This window comes from Prionailurus bengalensis, chromosome X (genome assembly GCF_016509475.1).
Source record: "Prionailurus bengalensis isolate Pbe53 chromosome X, Fcat_Pben_1.1_paternal_pri, whole genome shotgun sequence".
NCBI lineage: Eukaryota > Metazoa > Chordata > Mammalia > Carnivora > Felidae > Prionailurus > Prionailurus bengalensis.
Window position 1 is genome coordinate 5,840,241 of NC_057361.1, and position 19,582 is coordinate 5,859,822.

A 19,582-nucleotide genomic window follows, 5' to 3' on the forward strand; every position below is an offset into this window, starting at 1 on the left:
TTCAGCCAGGTCACGATCTCGCGGTCCGTGAGTTCGAGCCCCGCGTCAGGCTCTGGGCTGATGGCTCAGAGCCTGGAGCCTGTTTCCGATTCTGTGTCTCCCTCTCTCTCTGCCCCTCCCCCGTTCATGCTCTGTCTCTCTCTGTCCCAAAAATAAATAAACGTTGAAAAAAAAAAAAATTTTTAGAAACGGGTGCTGGATGGGGCGCCTGGGTGGCTCAGTCGGTTGGGCGTCCGACTTCAGCTTGGGTCACCATCTCGCGGTCCGTGAGTTCAAGCCCCGCGTCGGGCTCTGTGCTGACAGCTCAGAGCCTGGGGCCTGTTTCCGATTCTGTGTCTCCCTCTCTCTCTGACCCTCCCCCATTCATGCTCTGTCTCTCTCTGTCTCAAAAATAAATAAACTTAAGAAAAAAAAAAAAAAGAAACGGGTGCTGGTGACACAGATTAGGAAGTAACAACATTCTGAATAGTTGGGCAGGTTTTGTGATATAGTTAGGACCGTTGCTCTTTTTTCTTGAGGCAGGAGTTTGAAACCTTTTTCTGTCAAGGGCCACACAGGAAATAGTCCCAGCTTCATGGACCACTCAGCTCTCCTGCCGTAACACGGGAGCTGCCCCAGACAGTCTATACACAACCCAGTGTGGCCACGCTCCTATAATACTTTCCTTATAAAAACGGGAGGCAGCCCAGTTTTGCTCCGGGGACCATGGTTTGCAAACCTGTGCCTTAGAAGACAAATAAAGCTGAGATTGTCTTACAAATAAACACATTGGGTCAAACATATCTAACAGTTTAGCTCTTCTACCTGTAGAAGAATCTAGAGTCCTTCTGGGTCTCAACGTTTAGGAAAGTTTAAGGTCATGAAAATAGGGAGCCTGTATGCACTCTTAGTAAGTCGCTGATAACCGAGAGGAAGGCAGCATTGTGTCAGGTGTGCCTCAGTGAGTGAGTGAGTAGTGAGGTCTGCCTCAGTGAGCGAGTGAGTAGCCTCCAAAATGCCACAACGGGGGTCAGTCCATCAGGATTCAGTCTACCTCAACATAACAGTCAGCCATACTGCAAAAGAGAAAGGAAACATATACAGAGCTGTACAAGTGACCAACGGAACTGAAATCGAACAGCGAGGCTCGAGTTATTTGACTGTGGGATGAGGCGCGCCCACAGAGGGCTCACATTAACCGGTCCCTACCTTTCCTGCCTCTTGAGTTTCAATTAACCCCTCCTGCCAGACTAGGAATCACCATTTGTACAGGAGTCCCATTTTAACAAACTGCATTTGGTTCAGAAGGCCTCATGATTGCTTCAGAGGGAACGGTTACTACAGAAGCGTGCTGTCACATTAGGAGTTTCCAGGGACAGAGGTTTCAGATGACCTTCAGTTCTATCTTCCTTCTCGGATATCGGAAGTAACAGTGCCAACCCAGAGTCACGGATAGTAGGGGGTAATGTGTTTATGAAGCAAACAGTGTGCTACATCTTGTTCCCCAAGATCCTACAACAGCATATTTTAACTCCTGTGGATGTATGGTTTATGTGAAGCACAAAATACAAAATATAATTAGGTGTGTGTGTTAGGGAACATACAAGACACTGCCTCAGCTCATGACCTTTATTTTATTCCTGATGACTCTGCTCTGTTCTATGCTTCAAGGGGCCTGAACCATTTCAGTTTATTTGCTTCTTGGAGTAGATACACCTTAGAGTGAGCCCCACAGAGTCACAACCTCTCCTGATGTCTGCATGTGTGAATATGTTTGTGTGTGTGTGTGTGTGTGTGTGTGTGTGTGTGTGTGTGTGTGTGTGTGTTTGGGGGTGAAGGGCTGCTGACTCGCTTCTAACCAGTAGAATACAGAAAAGTGGAATGGATGTCACTCCTAAGAATATGCTGTGTTATATGAGACTCGGTTTCAGCAGACTGGAGATCAGGCTTCTCCTGCTGGAGAAGAGCCACGTTGTGACCTGCCTGGGGTGGGGGGGCACACGTGAGGGACCTGTAGGCTACTTGCAAGTGCTAAGAGTGGACCCCGGCCAACAGCCATTGAGAAAACGGGACCTCAGTCCTCTAACCATAAGGAGATGGATTCTGCCAACAAGTGCAATGAGCCTGTTAGCAGAGCGTCAGCAGAAGCAGTCGAGCCCCCACACAAGAATGGAACGCGGCGAACACCGTGGTTACAGCCTTTGTGGGGCCCGGAGGCAAAGAATGCATTTGAGTCGTGTCCAAACTCCTGACCCACAGAAACTGTGAGATAATATATGGGTGTTGTTTTAAGCCACGAAGCTTGGGGGTAATTTGTTAGGTACCAGTAGATAACTAATAAGAGATACATTAAATTGAATGCCAGGTCAGCATATGTTTTCTGGAGAAGTCTGGCCTGAATCCCTGAAGAAGCCAAAATGTTTTGGGAAAACGGATGGGTAATATGTCAGCTCCCTTGATGGAGGACAGAAACCATGATTTACGCTACTCTGGAGCATCCCCACCATCCAGAAAAGGGCTGGCGACAAAGACATATGAAGCTTCTTCTTCCATCCGATGTGACACTACATCATTAGCTTCGCTGTGAGTGTCCTTACAGAGCAATTGGCTAAAAAAACTTTGCGTATCTGCCAATTGGATGTATTATTCAGGCATTTTCATGTTTGCGATTACAAAATGCTTCCAAAGACTTAGTTGACAGCAATCCTCGGGTCTGAAGCGCTTCTGGCAACACAGACGTCAGTCCGTAAGAGTTTGCAAACCGCCAATATTCCAAGCAGTCACAAAATGCGGAGTACAACTTTTGGAGCAAAACCAAAGCGAGATTAGGAAGACCTCATATTGATCATGTTCGTAATTGAGAAACTTCCATTCCGCTTTTCCCAAACAATGCCGAACGCTCTCCTGGGAGAACCCAATTACACCACCACCTTCATAGTTGTCCGAGGCATGCCCAGCCCCAGCTGCACCTGGACACAGGGAAAAGTGTCAGACTTGGTCTTTCTACCTAGAGTTGGGGAGCCATCCGACTTGATGAGCCTCAGCCTCCCAGTGCTTCCGCACATGACTCTCATGGACTTGCTATGTGCCTCTCTTATCTCCACGTTTACCTGGAAGGCCAAGGATATCAGGGGACTGTGGAGACACTTTATCCCCCATAAAATTGATGGAGCTCTTATTAGCCCAACTCTACATTCATATTCTCAGGGTAGAATCTGCGCACCATCCAAGGGGACACACAGGCAATGGGACCATACAAACACCTCACGCGGGGGAAGGCTGGACCGCTAGGTCTCTCTGGAGGAGCTCAGAAGAGTTCCCTATCAGCCTCCAGTTCTGTTCAGAGAAGCCTGGTAACATCATGTCACTCTGATGCTATGGGGCGTGTCTTCTGGTTGGCTCCCCACAGCTCCCTACAGAGCTTCTTGGATTGCCACAGTAGACTCCCCAACCACTGCTCTGCACAGGCCTTGTGGACTTCCCCCATTCTCCTTTCTTCAAGAGGCCACCATGCACTCAGCCCAACTCCCGCTCCTCCTGGCTATGTCTGAGCACATCCTAGGCTGGGTCAGACCCCAGACCCCTGGTTTGCTCTGGAGGAGACAGCCCAGTAGAGCAGCTGTCCCCTCTGGAGCATGACTGATGAGTTTAGACAGGAACTTTCCAGGACAATAACACCCTTCATGACCTACCTGAGAGCACAGGGCAAGTAAGATACCTCCCGTACAGTTAAAAATAGCTGAGCCTTCTGCCCAGGATAGGGGGTGAACAATGACGTGGAAATGTTGAGCACCACACTACATATAAAATGGGTGTCTTCTCCCACCAGCAGGTAAACCTCAACATCATGCTGACAGTTACTTGCAGAATAGCCCATGAGAGCAGCCTTAGTTTATACCTTTAAGAAGGTTCTAGTCTCCTGGGGCGCCTGGGGGGTTCAGTCAGTTAAGCGTCCGACTTCAGCTCAGGTCAAGATCTTACAGTTCATGGGTTAGAGCCCCGCATTGGGCTCCGTGTTGACAATTCAAAGCCTGGAGCCTGCTTCGGATGTTGTGTCTCCCTCTCTCTCCGCCCCTCCCCTGCTTCCATTCTGTCTCTATCTCTCTCAAAAATAAACATTTGAAAAAAAATTCTTTTAAAAAGGTTCTAGTCTCGAAGCATATGTAGTAAAAGCTATTCTTGTGTGTCTGATTAACCAATAATGGAAGCAGAGGGTCACTAGGTTTTAAGAAATCTCAATAATGTTTTTCTTTTTTACATGAACATACACACACACACACACACACACACACACACACAGACACACGCACACGGAAACACACACAGAAACACACACACACATCGCCGAAGTAAACTGATCTCCCCGACCTGCAGAAGAACGCGGGTGCCCTTCCATACCAGTGATCCCCGCGGAGATTTACACCGCGTGCTACGGTTCCCCTGATGGACACGGGCGTGGTCTTACCTCGCAGAGGCTGTGGCACTGCTCCTTCTGTAGGTCCCAGGTGTCCTTGCACGGCTCCAGACACTGGGAGAGAGCAACAAGAAAAGTCAATAAACAAACGGACAGGAACAAGGCCAAAGGAAGAAACCCCGTGCACCTCACTTTTCCATGTCTGCTCGTTTGCTTTGTTTAGCAAAGCCAGCTCCTCAGTGGATCGCACCAACGTTGTATGAGCAGGGCCATCCCTACAGAACAGGAACCAACACAACCAGAGAAGAGTTGCCCCGTCTGCAGGTGCCATGTAGGGAAGGTAGTGGTGCCCACCACCAGGCAGAACACTATTTAGATGACAAGTATTTGTAATCAGTAAGAAAGGTTCTCTAGGGGCTCCTGCCTGGATTGGGTCAGTGGGGCGCACAGCTCTTGATCTCGGGGCTGTGAGTCTGAGTCCCACGTTGGATGGAGACATCCCTTAAAAACGAAGTCTTTAATGGGGCGCCTGGGTGGCGCAGTCGGTTAAGCGTCCGACTTCAGCCAGGGTGGCGCAGTCGGTTAAGCGTCCGACTTCAGCCAGGTCACGATCTCGCGGTCTGTGAGTTCGAGCCCCGCATCGGGCTCTGGGCTGATGGCTCAGAGCCTGGAGCCTGTTTCCGATTCTGTGTCTACCTCTCTCTACCCCTCCCCCGTTCATGCTCTGTCTCTCTCTGTCCCAAAAATAAACAAACGTTGAAAAAAATAATAATAAAATAAAATAAAATAAAATAAAATAAAATAAAATAAAATAAAATAAAATAAAAACGAAGTCTTTAAAAAAAAGGACAGAAGAAATGTTTTCTACAGGTTGTTGTCACAGATGAATTTTGTTTTTTCATAAACTACCATGGACTTGTTTTCAACCGGCAACATGGGCCTGTTTTCTCTATTTCTTTTTTTAATTTTTTTTTTAATGTTTATGTATTTTTTAGACAGAGAGAGACAGAGCATGAACAGGGGAGGGGCAGAGAGAGAGGGAGACACAGAATCCGAAACAGGCTCCAGGCTCTGAGCAGTCAGCACAGAGCCCGATGCGGGGCTCGAGCTCACGGACTGGGAGATCATGACCTGAGCCGAAGTCGGACGCCCAACCGACTGAGCCACCCAGGCGCCCCTTTTTTCTCTATTTCTATATGTTCTCCCGCAGGTGATTGGGTGAAGTTTCAGTGTGTTAAGTATATGTAATAGGTACTTGTTAACTAATGCCTTCAGCTCAATGGGTCTACCAGTATGAACATGTATCCAATTACTCTGCCAAAATGCATTGAATACACTGTAACATAAAGACTTATGAAATAAATATAAAGAATATATAAATTCAACCTAAAAATATTAAAAAACTATTCAGAATACAGAATAAAGCCTGAACATTTGTATAAAATCTGTCACCATATATATATTTAAACACATCAGAGGTGATGGCTAGGCTCCATTGTTCAATAACAGCCATCATAATAAATATTAATAATAATCCACAGCACATATAATAGTATATATTATATATGAAATGTATACATATTTATATAAGTAACAATAAAGATTATGGGATAAAGTATATATACATGTATAATATAGTTTACTACTATATATAACACTAGTATAATATATAAGTTATAGTACTATATATATTACATGTATACTACATACTTTATATATACTATACCATGGATCTATGTATCTATACGCACGCACACACACACACACATTGATGTATACTGCAGCACTATATATACACTACATATACCACATAAAATAAAATACAGTACTATAAATAATATATAATACTATATACACTCTATATAACATATAGTAATACATAAGAGATAACACCCAGTCCTCATGGTTGAAATTAAAATGTTACATCAATACAGTGGAGATTTGATTCTCAACTTTATGTTTTAAAGCAAGTTTTAATTAGTAAAAATTAACAGCCTAGGTGGCTTAGTTAGTTGAGTGTCTGACTCTTGATTTCAGCTCAGGTCACGATCTCAGGGGCTAGAGATTAAGCCCCGCAGTGGGCTCTGTGCTGGGCATTGCGCCTGCTTCGGATTCTCTGTCTCTCCCTGTCCCTCTGCCCTTCCACTGGCTCACATGTTCACACGTGTTCTCTCTCAAAAAAATTAACAGTTATGTAGCTAAATGTCAGTCATCTAAATACCCAGGCACCCATAAGGTCCTTATTATTTTATCTATGATCGTTATTTCATTATTGACAAAGTTTTCAATTGAGGTCAAAATTCTCAGTTAAATTCCAGATATGCATACTCTAGAACTCAGGATACATACTGAAAGTGTTTTTTCACTGTCCTTGGTAGTCACCTCCCCCTCTGTTTTTAAAATAAAGATCTAGTTTGGCGGCACCTGGGTGGTTCAGTCCGATAAGCGTCCGCCTCTTGATTTAGGCGCAGGTCATGATCTCAGGGTTCATGAGTTTGAGCCCCACATAGAGCTCTGTGCTGACCACACACAGCCTCCACAGATCCTCTGTCCCCGTCTCTCCCTGCCCCTCACCCACTTGCTCTCTGTCACTCTCTATCAAAAATAAACACTTATAAATAAATAAATAAATAAATAAATAAATAAATAAATAAATAAATAAATAAAGTTAGACCGTAAGACTCTATGGTGACACTTAATTTTCAGGTATCCATTGTCTTTTTCTTTTCATCAAAAAATATATATACATATGAAAACAAAGTGCTGTCCATGTGTCAACTATCAATCTGTCATGACAAAAGTGCTCAAACTGTCATCACTGGCTGATAACATGAACTTCATCTTGTAGTTTATCAGAAATGCAAATTCACAGCCTCTGCCCCTAGGCTTAGAGTCAGAATCTCTGGGATGGGGACCCAGAAATCCCTTGTAACAAATTCTCCCGGGAATTCTGAAGTTTACTAAACTTTAAAAAGAACTGCCTTATTGTGGTATACCTTTCTCAAGAGATACCTGTATCAAATCAGCACATTGTGGGGCACCTGGGTGGCTCAGTTGGTTGAGCGTCCGACTTCAGCCCAGGTCATGATCTCGCAGTTTGTGAGTTCGAGCCCCGCACTGGGCTCTGTGCTGACAGCTCAGAGCCTGGAGCCTACTTCAAATTCTATGTCTCCCCCTCTCTCTACCCCTCCCCTGCTCACGCTCTGTGTCTCTCTGTCACTCAATAATAAATAAACGTTAAAAAAAGTTAAAAAGAAATCAGCACATTGTACAACTTAAACTTCTACAACACTGTGAATCAAATCTCAATAAAGCTAGGGGAGCAAAAAGAACGGCTAGAGGATTCGATGGAAAAAAAGAGTTCACAATGTCTCTTGTTTTGTTTTTTAAGAAAAACCTATTTCTTGTAAGAATATTTTATATTCTTTAGTGTTGCAGAGGAACAATTCATTTTTCAGTTATCTCAATCTTAATTTTTTTTTACTTTATTTATTTTTTTTAACGTTTATTTATTATTAAGAGACAGAGAGACACAGAGCGTGACCAGGGGAGGGGTAGAGAGAGGGGGAGACACAGAATCTGAAGTAGGCTCCAGGCTCTGAGCTGTCAGCACAGAGCCCAACATGGGGCTCGAACTCACAAACTGCGAGATCATGACCTGGGCTGAAGTTGGTCGCTTAAGCAACTGAGCCACCCAGGCGCCCCTAATTTTTTATTTATTTTAGAGAGACAGACCCTGCAAGCATGGGGGGTGAGGCAGAGAGAGAGGGAGACAGAGACAATCCCAAGCAGGCTCCACACACAGAGTCTGACATGAGGCTCCATCCCACGGCCCTGGGATCATGACCTGAACCGAAATCAAGAGTTGGACACTCAACAGACTGCGCCCCACAAACGCCCGTATTTATTTTTTAAAACTTCAGCTCTTTCATGATACTTCTCTGTGGCCTGCACGAATTTGTCCCCAGTTCACTGGTGTTCACCCCTCCCAAGCATATTAAAGCAAATCACAGGTTTTGCCAATATAACAGTTCTAAAAGAACACCGGTTTCTAACAGCAATGAAATTGTTTAAAAACTTGTCTACCCAACATATTTTATGAGTTCCTTAAAGAGTCAGTCTTGTTTCCTGAAGGTAAATCCACTTCCTTATCCTCAGAGCTCTCTGTATGTTTTTAGGCATTGATTCCTAGCCACAAAGTTTAGTAGTCATTTACTAAGTATATGTAGACCTAATTCCTTCTCAAGACCATTTGGGGATAATAAATGGCACTCTTGAGGATACCTTGAGATTTTGTTCAGTTGAAGACATGCCCCATCATGTTTGAGGACCACTCCATAAGGTCTAGGCATTTTCCAGAAAGACAAGTTCAGCTATACTTACAAATGAAGTCTTTGTCACTTCATTCAGGAAACATAGAACATCCGTTCCACGTAAAACTGCTCGACGCAATGTGGCTAACAATGTCTCAAAATTACGTCATTCTAGCTTTGGATCATTACCAAACATGTAAATTGTGAAAACACAATACTACATACGTGCTTAGCTGCATTGTCACAACTACAGACATCAGTGCATTAAAAAGTTTCAATCCTTGGGGCGCCTGGGTGGCTCAGGGGGTTGAGTGTCCGACTTTGGCTCAGGTCATGATCTCACAGTTCATGGGTTCAAGCCCCGCGTCGGGCTCTGTGCTGACAGCTGGAAGCCTGGGGTCTGTTTGAGATTCTGTGTCTCCCTCCCTCTCTCTGCCCCCTCCCCCCACTCATACTCTGTCTCTCTCACTCTCAAAAATAAACAAACATTTTAAAAAAGTGTTTTTAAGTTTCAATCCTTTGAGACCTCCACAATTCCACATAATCCAATTCCTGACACTGTGGAACAAATACCTTATACGAAAGAAATATCATTTCCAAACACAGGCCTACTTGTGAAATGCTAATGGAAGCAATACATAACGCACTTGTCTTCTTGTTAATCTGAAGTCTATCTGCCAAGTGCAGCATCAGTATGTGCAATTCATTTAAAGTTCTATTTTAATTGCAGGCTTTGCCTTATTTCCAATAACCAGTAGTCATCAGTGTCTAAAGATATATCACGAAATGTTATTAATGCCAACCAACATTTTCTTTTAATAATCCTCTGTGAAAACTATCTGACAAGAAAAGCCTGGATATAGAAATCAGAGTAAATCTTTGCAGGATAGATCTGCCAAAGCTCTATTTCTTTAGAGTGCTCTTAGCCAGGTAGAATGATTGCAATAAAAGCCAGAGAGGGGGAGAACAAAAGCCCAACCATTTCTCGCACACTTCAAACAAGAAAAAGCATCCTGTTTCTCCAGATTAAAAAAAAAAAAAAAAAAAGGTTTGTCAAAGAAGGCAGACTGAAATCTCATTTCCATGAGAAAAAGGTTACTACAAGCAGACTATAAGTACCCTGATCAAATGACAAACAACAACAACAACAACAAGTTACTATTTTAGCAAGTGTTTTAAGCTTTCACACTTTAGGATGATCAACTCCATGAAATTATGCCTTCCCACGTTACTGCTTCATGCAAAGAAAGAAAAACTTCAAAATTCAGAGAAAATTTTTAAAAAATCAGCCGACAGAGCGAATCACATAGATCATCACCTGGAATTTAGGCATCAATTATTTTTCACTTCATTGAGAAAGACACAGTTACAATATCACTTCCTTAGGTGATAATTCTGTATTACATTTATATTTTGACATACAGTAATACAAAACCTGTACACACGATCTTCTACTAAAATGTAAGCACTGAGCACTGAATCCTTGGGACATTTACTACAAGATTCTTCATGTACAGTACCAGCTCAATAAACATCTGTTAAGCAAACTTATTGATGAGTTAGAATGTTTTTATAAGCAGTTCCTGGAGCTGGGACACTCAAAGATGCCCAGGGACCAAGCAGATAATGAGTGAGAGTGAAGGAGGAATAAGTTACGATTAATGGGAGTACCGAAAAGAATCGTGAAGTGGAGAGCTCGCCCAATGACTAGGACACAGTGCTGTTCACTGCCTTCTAGCTCTCAGCCAGAGCTGCCCAGCATGCGAAACTTCAGAGATGCCAGGATACTTACTCTATGTAAACCTTTACGACTTCTAAATGTATTGCACAGCGCTGTGTAGGTAATTTTATTGCTATTTCCTTACAGCATAAAATATTAGATACATTATTTTAATTGCTCTAAGTAAGTGGTTTTGAAATGGGAGTAACTTTGTCCTTCCAGGGAACGTTTAGTGATATATGTAGATAGTTTTGTTTGTAACAAGTGAGGACAAGTAACAATTGCTTCCAGCAAGCAGAGGCGAGGGATGCTGCTTAAACATCATACAACACACAGGACAGTACCCCCCTCACCACCCCCCACAAAGTGATAAAAAAAAAATTAGCTCCAAATTCAATAGTGCTGAGGTTGAGAAATTTCTTAAAAAAAAAAAAAAAAGGGCAACGGAAATGCATTGGATTAGTCGTAATAACAGAGTTGATCCTGAGAAACAAGTGGCCCAGGATAGAGGAGGAAATGTTAACTCAGAACCGTCACCTCTAATTATGCCACAATTCTACATGTTCTGGTCACATCCATCCTTCTAAGACATGGTTTTGAGAATGTGAGTTCTCTGACAAAATTAGACAGTAATTATCCAATTAAGCCCCAAATATATAGATTTACATACAGAACATCTGGTCAACCAGCAAATCCTGCGTAACCAACTTCTTCAGCCTCCTATGACCTGCTTTGCCATGAAGCTGGTCTCTTTTCTGTTCCCCAAAAGCAAGACCCCTCAACTTCCACTGAGTTACTATATTTCTTCCTTAAAGAGAGTCTATTCTGGGGGCGCCTGGGTGGCGCAGTCGGTTAAGCGTCCGACTTCGGCTCAGGTCATGATCTCGCGGTTCGTGAGTTCAAGCCCCGCGTCAGGCTCTGTGCTGATGGCTCAGAGCCTGGAGCCTGTTTCCGATTCTGTGTCTCCCTCTCTCTCTGCCCCTCCCCCGTTCATGCTCTGTCTCTCTCTGTCCCAAAAATAAATAAACGTTGAAAAAATAAATAAAATTAAAAAAATAAAAAAATTAAAAAAAGAGAGTCTATTCTGTCCTTGTCCACTCTGACCAACAGCTCTTTCAAACCACCTGCTTATGACCACTGCTACATACACAGCACACATGGATTCCCCGTCTGCAACTCAAGCATTCCCCAAGACCTCTCACATTTTATTTTTCAGTTTTTCATGGAGACTATGAGTTGTACTAAAGTCACACTATCTCCAATTGACTATAAACTCTTCAGGAGGGCTGTGTCTGCTGGCCGTGTACAAGCCTCGTTCGCAAGGCATGTGGCACCGAGCGCACCAACACCAGAACAGATTCTCAGGAACATCCCGTGCACCACAGAAATGCAGCCAGCGCAGAACGGGGGCCCAGAAAGCCTGGGTGTGAGCCCCATCTCTGCCATGTGTCTAACCTACAGCTGTGGGAAAATCACATATTCGGTCTCCACGCGCTAACTCCACCAGGAGAGTACAGTTGCTCCTATTGTCCGAAATTTTACTGAACGTCAAAGAGCGCCAGAACGTTCCTTTACGGATTTATAAAGCACTTCTGAAATTATTTGTTTAGTGGCACCTCATCACAACAGATCTGTGGAGGTACATACGATGAGGTACTATTATTCGTAGATTTTACAGAGAGGAAACTGCAGTTTAGAGAGGTTGAGTAAAGAAAGGAAGTGACTGTGGTGGAAACTTCCGGAACTGGAAGCCGGACTCCTGCTCTGGCACACTCAAAGGAATGTTACTTCCATTACAGAACACTGTGCTGTTCACGCCACCTGCTACAAATGCTTCACAGGATGATGTATGTGAAAGGGATTTGGAAACTGAAAAGTACTTCACAAATCTGTAAGATTATGGAATTACTATGATCTCGGAAAGGATTCAGCTCCAAAATGCCCTAGGTGTTACAAATTCCAAGGTACTTATGAAATCATAACCAATAAGACTCAGTATTTCATACCACAGACGAAGGGACCCAACTCCCACGAGCCAAAGTAGTAACAGAGAGGGAAATTATTGCTACTGCTTTGGTGAACCTCCATCTGGACAGGTTAGCACAAATTTCCATACCTTACATTTAACCAAACACTTCCATAAAAAGAAATTATATTAACTTATATACATTACCAGCAAAGGAAGTTATATTACCTAACTAGCAATTACAATAAATCCTGAAGCACAAAAGGTTGGTATAAAATTCAAATTTTCACACATGTCCAATAATCAAGGAACAGAACCCATAATTACATTACATTAAATAAATAGAACCCATGGTTAAAACAAAGCAGCCAGCATTCTGTACAATCCAACCCGGTCAAATTAACATCTGCTAAATCAACAAACAAGGATTAGTGTTTCCTATATGCAATGTATTCATCTAGTCTCCAAGATGAAGGAAAATGTGTCAGCCATTCTGCCCTAAAGCAGTATATAATTTGCATGGAAGAAAAGCATGCAAATAAGTCTAAAGCAATGAAGCATAAAATAACCAAGAGAAGAATGTGTCAGAAGACCCTAAAGAAGTGATATGTATTTCCATATGGGAAAATTGGAGAGAATTTCATAGAATTGAGGACTCATGAATTAACTTAGAAGGAAGAGCAGGACTTGAGCGATTTTAGCAGATCTGGGGCATGGATGATAGATGTGGGGGGATATGGTGCAGGAGAGCTAACAGAGGAGAAGGCGTGGCAAAACACAAGGCTAGCAGCATGGCCCTTGGAATTCAGTGAGAAGCCACTAACTCTCCTAGAACAGACAGGTGCGTGCCTCACTTTGTGTTTAAGACAACTTGAGTATTGGTGCAATACAACGACTTATAAAATATATATATTTGGTCCTTCAGATGACCAAAATATATTTGCCAGATATATTTAATCTTCGTCCACAGTTCCTGCAAATGCTTCAAAGCCATAAAGGTGAATGGGTGTCTTGTTATTAATGAAGGTGACTTTAGGAACCCCCACCCCCACACCAAAGGGCAGGGGCTGATTGACAGGAGGACCAATCACTTGATCAGAAGGTTGGAAGTTTCAGTCCCGCCTTCTGACTTCTGGGGAGGGGAGAGGGGCTGGAGACTGAATCAGCTAACACTTAGTTGATCATGGCTATGTAATGGAGCCTTCATAAAAACAAAATAGGACTGGGGCACCTGGCTGGCTCAGTTGGAAGAACAGACAAATCTGGATGTTAGGGTCCTAAGTCCAAGCCATGTTTGGTGTCGAGATTACTTAAAATGAATATATAGGTAAATAAACTTAAAAAAAAAACTACACACACACAAGAGGTCTGGTTTTTTTATTTTAATCCTTTCCAGATACCTTTCACGTTTGGGCAAGCAGAACACTTCTGTGTGTCACAGAGCTCGGCCCCAAGCTCCATAAAAACAGAAGCTGCTTTGTTGGGGACCCTGTCCTATGTATCTCTTCACCTGCCTGTTGATTCATATCCTGTATCTTTTTGTTTGCTTGTTTTATTTATTTACTTTGAGAGAGAGAGAGCATGTGCATGGGAGGGGCAGAATGAGAGAGAGAGAGAGAGAGAGAGAGAGAGAGAGAGAGAGAGAGAGAGAGATCCTAAATTGGCTTCATGCTGTCAGCACAGAGCCTAACTCAGGGCTCTATCTCCCAAACCACAAGATCATGACCTGAGCTGAGATCAAGGGTCTGACACTTAACCGAATGAGCCACCCAGGTGCCCCCCCTGTATCATATATTTAATAAACTGGTTAATGTAAGTGCTCCCCTGAGTTCTGTGAGCTGCTCTAGGAAATCAGTCAGCCCCTAAGAGGGAGTCATGAGCATCTCCAATCTATCGCCAGTCTGGATTTGGCATTGGCCAATGAAGCTGGAGGCAAGCTGGGCAGTCTCATAGGATCTGTGGGATCTGATGCCTCCCTGTCATGTCCGAATTGAGTTGAATTAATTCTCAGACATGCTGCTGGTGTCTGGGAATTGCTTGGTGCTGGGGCGGGGGGGGGGGGGGCAACCCCTCACATTGGAATTGGGTCCAGGAGCCCTGAAAGAGCTGAAATAGGAGTTGGATTACAGAAGTGAGGTCTTGCAGCAAATGAAAGCAGAGCAGTTTTTGCAACGTCTTCCAAAGCTTCTGTCCACCATTTATAGCATTGATATGGCATCTGGATGGCACAGAACACTGGATACAAGGAAAAGGGGCGTGAACCCATGAAAGGCGATGTAGGGCTGCTCCAGACACAGTTACAGGTTTGCCTTGAGATAGGCATGAGGGAGACATGAGAACAGGAAAACACCCCAACACTTCTAACCTCCATCTGAAAGGAAGCCATGGTGTCCATCAGATGGAGGGTGTGGGAGAAACAAACGTAGGGCAGGTGTTTAACAATTGAGGGGTTCACGTGAGGAGTTCAAGGTGTCCAGTGGATGTACACAAAGGAATGCCCAACAAGCTACTGGAATTGTGGACGTGGAGTTTTGGAGAAAGGTTGAAGAAACGATGGGCATTTATAAGTTTCTCTGCTTTTCCTCTTACACCATTCATTCATTCGTTCATTCCTTTCATAAATATTTCCAGAATTCATCTACCACAGTGTCACACTAGGTGATAGGTCTGCTAAATCTATCAACTACACACACAGGAAAAACTTCCTCCAAGTTCTCTAAGTCTACCAAAGGAAAGGGAAAGGGAAAGGGAAAGGGAAAGGGAAAGGGAAAGGGAAAGGAAGGAAGGAAGGAAGGAAGGAAGGAAGGAAGGGAAGGAAGGAAGGGAAGGAAGAAGGAAGGTGTGTTTGTTTATAAGCAAACATCCATGCTACACGTGAAAATGGAAATACAGAAAATATGAAGATTAGAGTATCAAGACTTTGGGGAGTTGGGATATTCAAGAGCTACAATGGCAACACTGAATACTTGAGCAAAAATGTTTTTCTCTCCCCTTTTTCTGTTTGTGAAGAGGAGACTGGAACTCAGGGAGATATAAATGTTAGAACATGTTGGTGAAGAGAAGGAAGGCATGGCTGAAGATGGAAGAGAAACAGGAAATAATCAATTGACCAAGGTCCCAGAGAATGTTTCAGGGGCTACAATATGGAAACATAGAATTCTAGAGAGGCAAGGAATCTCTGCTGGTCATCTATCCCAACCCTACATCCTCCAGATTCAGAAACTAAAATATCTTTGTAGAGACCATGGCTGGTCAGCAGGATTTCGGTCCACGGCTCTATGATCGGACACGGGTCCTTCGATTCCAACGTTCGGCTTAGAGAATGTAAGAATTTGGATGTAGGGGTACAAGACAGTGTTCAAGGGGTACAAGAATAGCCGTTCCAGTGAGAGTTTTCTAATACAGTGAGAAAGTGATCAGATGAAGGTGTCCTCCGTAAGTGCAATTCTGCTGGTTGAGCTTCAGAGGTCTCAGAGGCAAGAGCACAGAAGTGGATCATTCCTGCCAGGTCTGCGGACAAGAGACAGACCATGGATCCTCAGAGTCAGATTAATCTGGAGGAGAACTCCTCATCTACCACATGCTACATGTTTTCTCCCCATTAGAGCTTTATTTTAACCTCTCTGAACCATACGTTTGCGACACAGAAAAGAGTACAAACATTTTTGCCAAAGAAGATCATGTTGAAATAAATTTTCTAAAGACAATCTTTTAAAATACCTACACAAAATAGGTGCTTGGTGAATCTGGTTCTGTTCCATATCTAAAGGGCCAATGAAAAGAATTTTAGTTCTTTCCTGTTTCCCTGATACCTACCTTTTTTCTTTTAATTGAAGAAGAAAATACAATTTCTTTTCATTCCTGTCTCTCAAGCATATTCCAATAATTGTTTTAAAAGTGCCATTTCTTTTTTTTTGCCAAAATTCCAACAGCTATGTTTGGGTGGGGTGGTATTATTCTTGTGTGTGGCCAGAAGGTGGGATCAAAAGGAAAAATCTGAGACTAGGGCACTGTGCATTTTGTAGCACATATGGTATGCTTTCACACACACACACACACACACACACACACACACACACACACACAATTTCCGTTGGATAATAGGGAAGCAAGTAATAGTTTATATTTAATTTTTGTCTGCATTGTTGCCTGGAGAGAAGGAGTAATTTTTGCGTTCCACATACAAATACACACAAAAATCCAACTTTTCATTTCAGACAGGTATAGATTCATAGCATATAATAATGCTATCAAGAGAAGTTTCCAAAGACTATTTCTGTTTTCTAAATTAATGGCAGCAGTTTCTCTGGGAAACTGTAGATCTGGTTTTTAGATGAAGTGGGTTTTTTTTTCAATATGTTTCCTAAAATATGTGCACCCGACTGCCTTTAGAAGTATTCATGGACTCCCTCCAGCTCTAAATTGGTATAGAAATTGTTACAATCCTGTGTGTCGAAAAGCGCACTGGGTCTTGCCCAAATAATGACATCTTTTGGCAGACATCCTATGGAAGTACAGTTGAACCATCATCAGAGCCTAAACCACAGAGGATTAGCATGCCAACCCAGCACAACAACGTTACGCCTTAGACATCTCATGTCGCAAATCAACTTTCTTTGAAACGATCAAAGGATCATTCCTCTCCCACCATGTCTGTCTACAAATCTGGGCTCCCTTTTATCACAACTATGTCTCACAATAAAGGGAACTCTGACATCAGAAGCTTTTTAGATTTCAGTGAAGGTGTTGAGAAACAAACAAACAGAAAACAATGGAAGTGGGAAAATGACATTAATCAAGGTAGAACCATTGTCTGCTCGTAGCTCTTTCTCACCTAAACTATGTCATTATGCATATCATTAACTCTCTGGAGGCAGACAGGTCACCGAATCCTGTGTCACTGAAGACCACACGTGCTTTCTTAGCGTCCAGATATTCTGCCTGTTCTTCTGCTATGGAAGTTTACCGCAGCACTGGAGTTTCAAATACTATTCGCATGGCTATTTCTCACATCAAAAAGATACTCATTACAAAGAGAAAGTCACAACTTTACAGTGGAAAACACAGGCAGAGACTGCCTGCATGAAGCGACAAAGGTAACGTCTCCAGGAATGGGAGAGGCACAGGATCACCACGGGAAATATCAATCAAATCCACCATGAGGCTCCTTCTATGAAGCAACAAACCTCTAGTCTTAAAAAAACAAAACAGGGGCGCCTGGGTGGCACAGTCGGTTAAGCGTCTGACTTCAGCCAGGTCACGATCTCGCGGTCCGTGAGTTCGAGCCCCGCGTCGGGCTCTGGGCTGATGGCTCAGAGCCTGGAGCCTGTTTCCGATTCTGTGTCTCCCTCTCTCTCTGCCCCTCCCCCGTTCATGCTCTGTCTCTCTCTGTCCCAAAAATAAATAAACGTTGAAAAAAAATTTTTTTTTAAATAAAAAAAAAAAAAACAAAAAAAAACAACACTAACATCATGAAAGACCAAGAAAGAGGAATGCTTCCAAACTAAAGGGGACTAAAGATCTGTAACAAGCAAATGCAACACATAATGGGGGGCCAGATCCTGAATCAGACAAAACAATGCTAAGAAGGACATTACTGGCACCACAGGAACATCTAAATGCAGACTATACATGGAATAGCATGACATCCAGGTTAATTTCCCTGAATTTGATAATTCCATAGTAAGATGTGCGTGCTGAAGCACTGAGGAGTAAAAGAGTCATGAGGTCTGCAACGCGTTCTTAAATGGTTGAAAAAAAAAGTAACAATTATGAGGGCATACATACATATAATTTTTTTATGTATACATAGAGACTAAGTGATGAGGCAAATATACCACACACACAAAAAGTTAACCACTGGCAAAGCTAGATTGGCGTCAGCAACTAAAACCAGGGCCCAAGGGTATCTGGGTGGCTCGGTAGATTAAGCGTCTAACTCTTGATTTCGGCTTAGGTCATGCTCTCACAGTTTGTGGGTTCAAGCCCTGCATCGGGCTCTGCACTGACAGCACGAATCCTGCTTGGAATTCTCTCTCTCTCTTTCTCTCTCTCTCTCCCTCTCTCTCTCTGCCCCTGCCCTGGTCACACTCTCTCTCTCAAATATAAATAAACATTGAAAAGAAAAAAAAAAAAAAAGACAGGGATGGAATCTGACACACCATCTGTTTTGGTAAAGAAAATCTAGGGGCGCCTGGGTGGCGCAGTCGGTTAAGCGTCCGACTTCAGCCAGGTCACGATCTCGACGTCCGGGAGTTCGAGCCCCGCGTCAGGCTCTGGGCTGATGGCTCAGAGCCTGGAGCCAGTTTCCGATTCTGTGTCTCCCTCTCTCTCTGCCCCTCCTCCGTTCATGCTCTGTCTCTCTCTGTCTCAAAAATAAATAAACGTTGAAAAAAAAAATTAAAAAAAAAATCTACTGGAATACAGCCACGCCCATTCACGCACATGCTATCTGTGGCTGCTTCTGTGCTACAATAGTTGACTAGCTGCGACAGAGACCGTATGTCCAAAAGGCCAAAAAAATTTACTCGTCTGTCATAGAAAGTTTGCTGTACCCTGATTTAGATAAAAGGTATGTGGAAATCCTTTGTACTATTCTCATAATTTTTCTCAGTTTTTAATAATCAAGCTAAACACTAGAAGTACATAAAGTATCTTAAAATGACTTGAAATCTCAACATCACAAATTTTCTTCATCTGGCATCATTAAAAAGCTATTATGGACATACATCTACTGCCAAAAGAGGGTTGAAGATCATAAAGTGGGCATCGATAGGCTTATTTAAATAAGGAAGAGTGGAGATTTGCAGACAGACACTTCAAGTCTGGAAGCCAAAACAACCACTCATCTTTCTCCAATATTGACCCCCACGCAATCAAAATAACTCAAAACCCTGTCCCAGCCATTAGTCAGGTCTTAGAGGCCGAATTAAGGAGAGCCATATTGAGCACCCAGAATCTCAAGGTTTCACGCAGTCAGATTTTGCATAGCCTGGAATCACCAGTCACAGCATCCAGCAGGCTTAAACAGCCAGACCCCATCTCCTGAGTGAAAGCCAGAATTTAATCTGCACAGCATGCTTTTGACACCACAGAGCCCCCAGGTTAAAGAACTTCTCCTTGACATGCTTCAAGTTGAATGGAGATTAAGATTTCTATCACTTCATGCTACATTTAAAAGCTTATGCAAG

At 43.1% G+C, this 19,582-nt stretch overlaps 1 protein-coding gene across 1 annotated transcript in view; it reads right to left on the reverse strand.

Annotated features, from left to right (window-relative positions):
- ANOS1 (anosmin 1) overlaps positions 1–19,582 on the reverse strand; it is a 189,383-nt gene that overhangs the window by 72,357 nt on the left and 97,444 nt on the right. Inside the window, exon 3 of the mRNA XM_043570790.1 lies at positions 4,445–4,507. Within this exon, the coding sequence (XP_043426725.1) occupies positions 4,445–4,507 (63 nt within the window). The remainder of the gene's footprint in view (positions 1–4,444; positions 4,508–19,582) is intronic.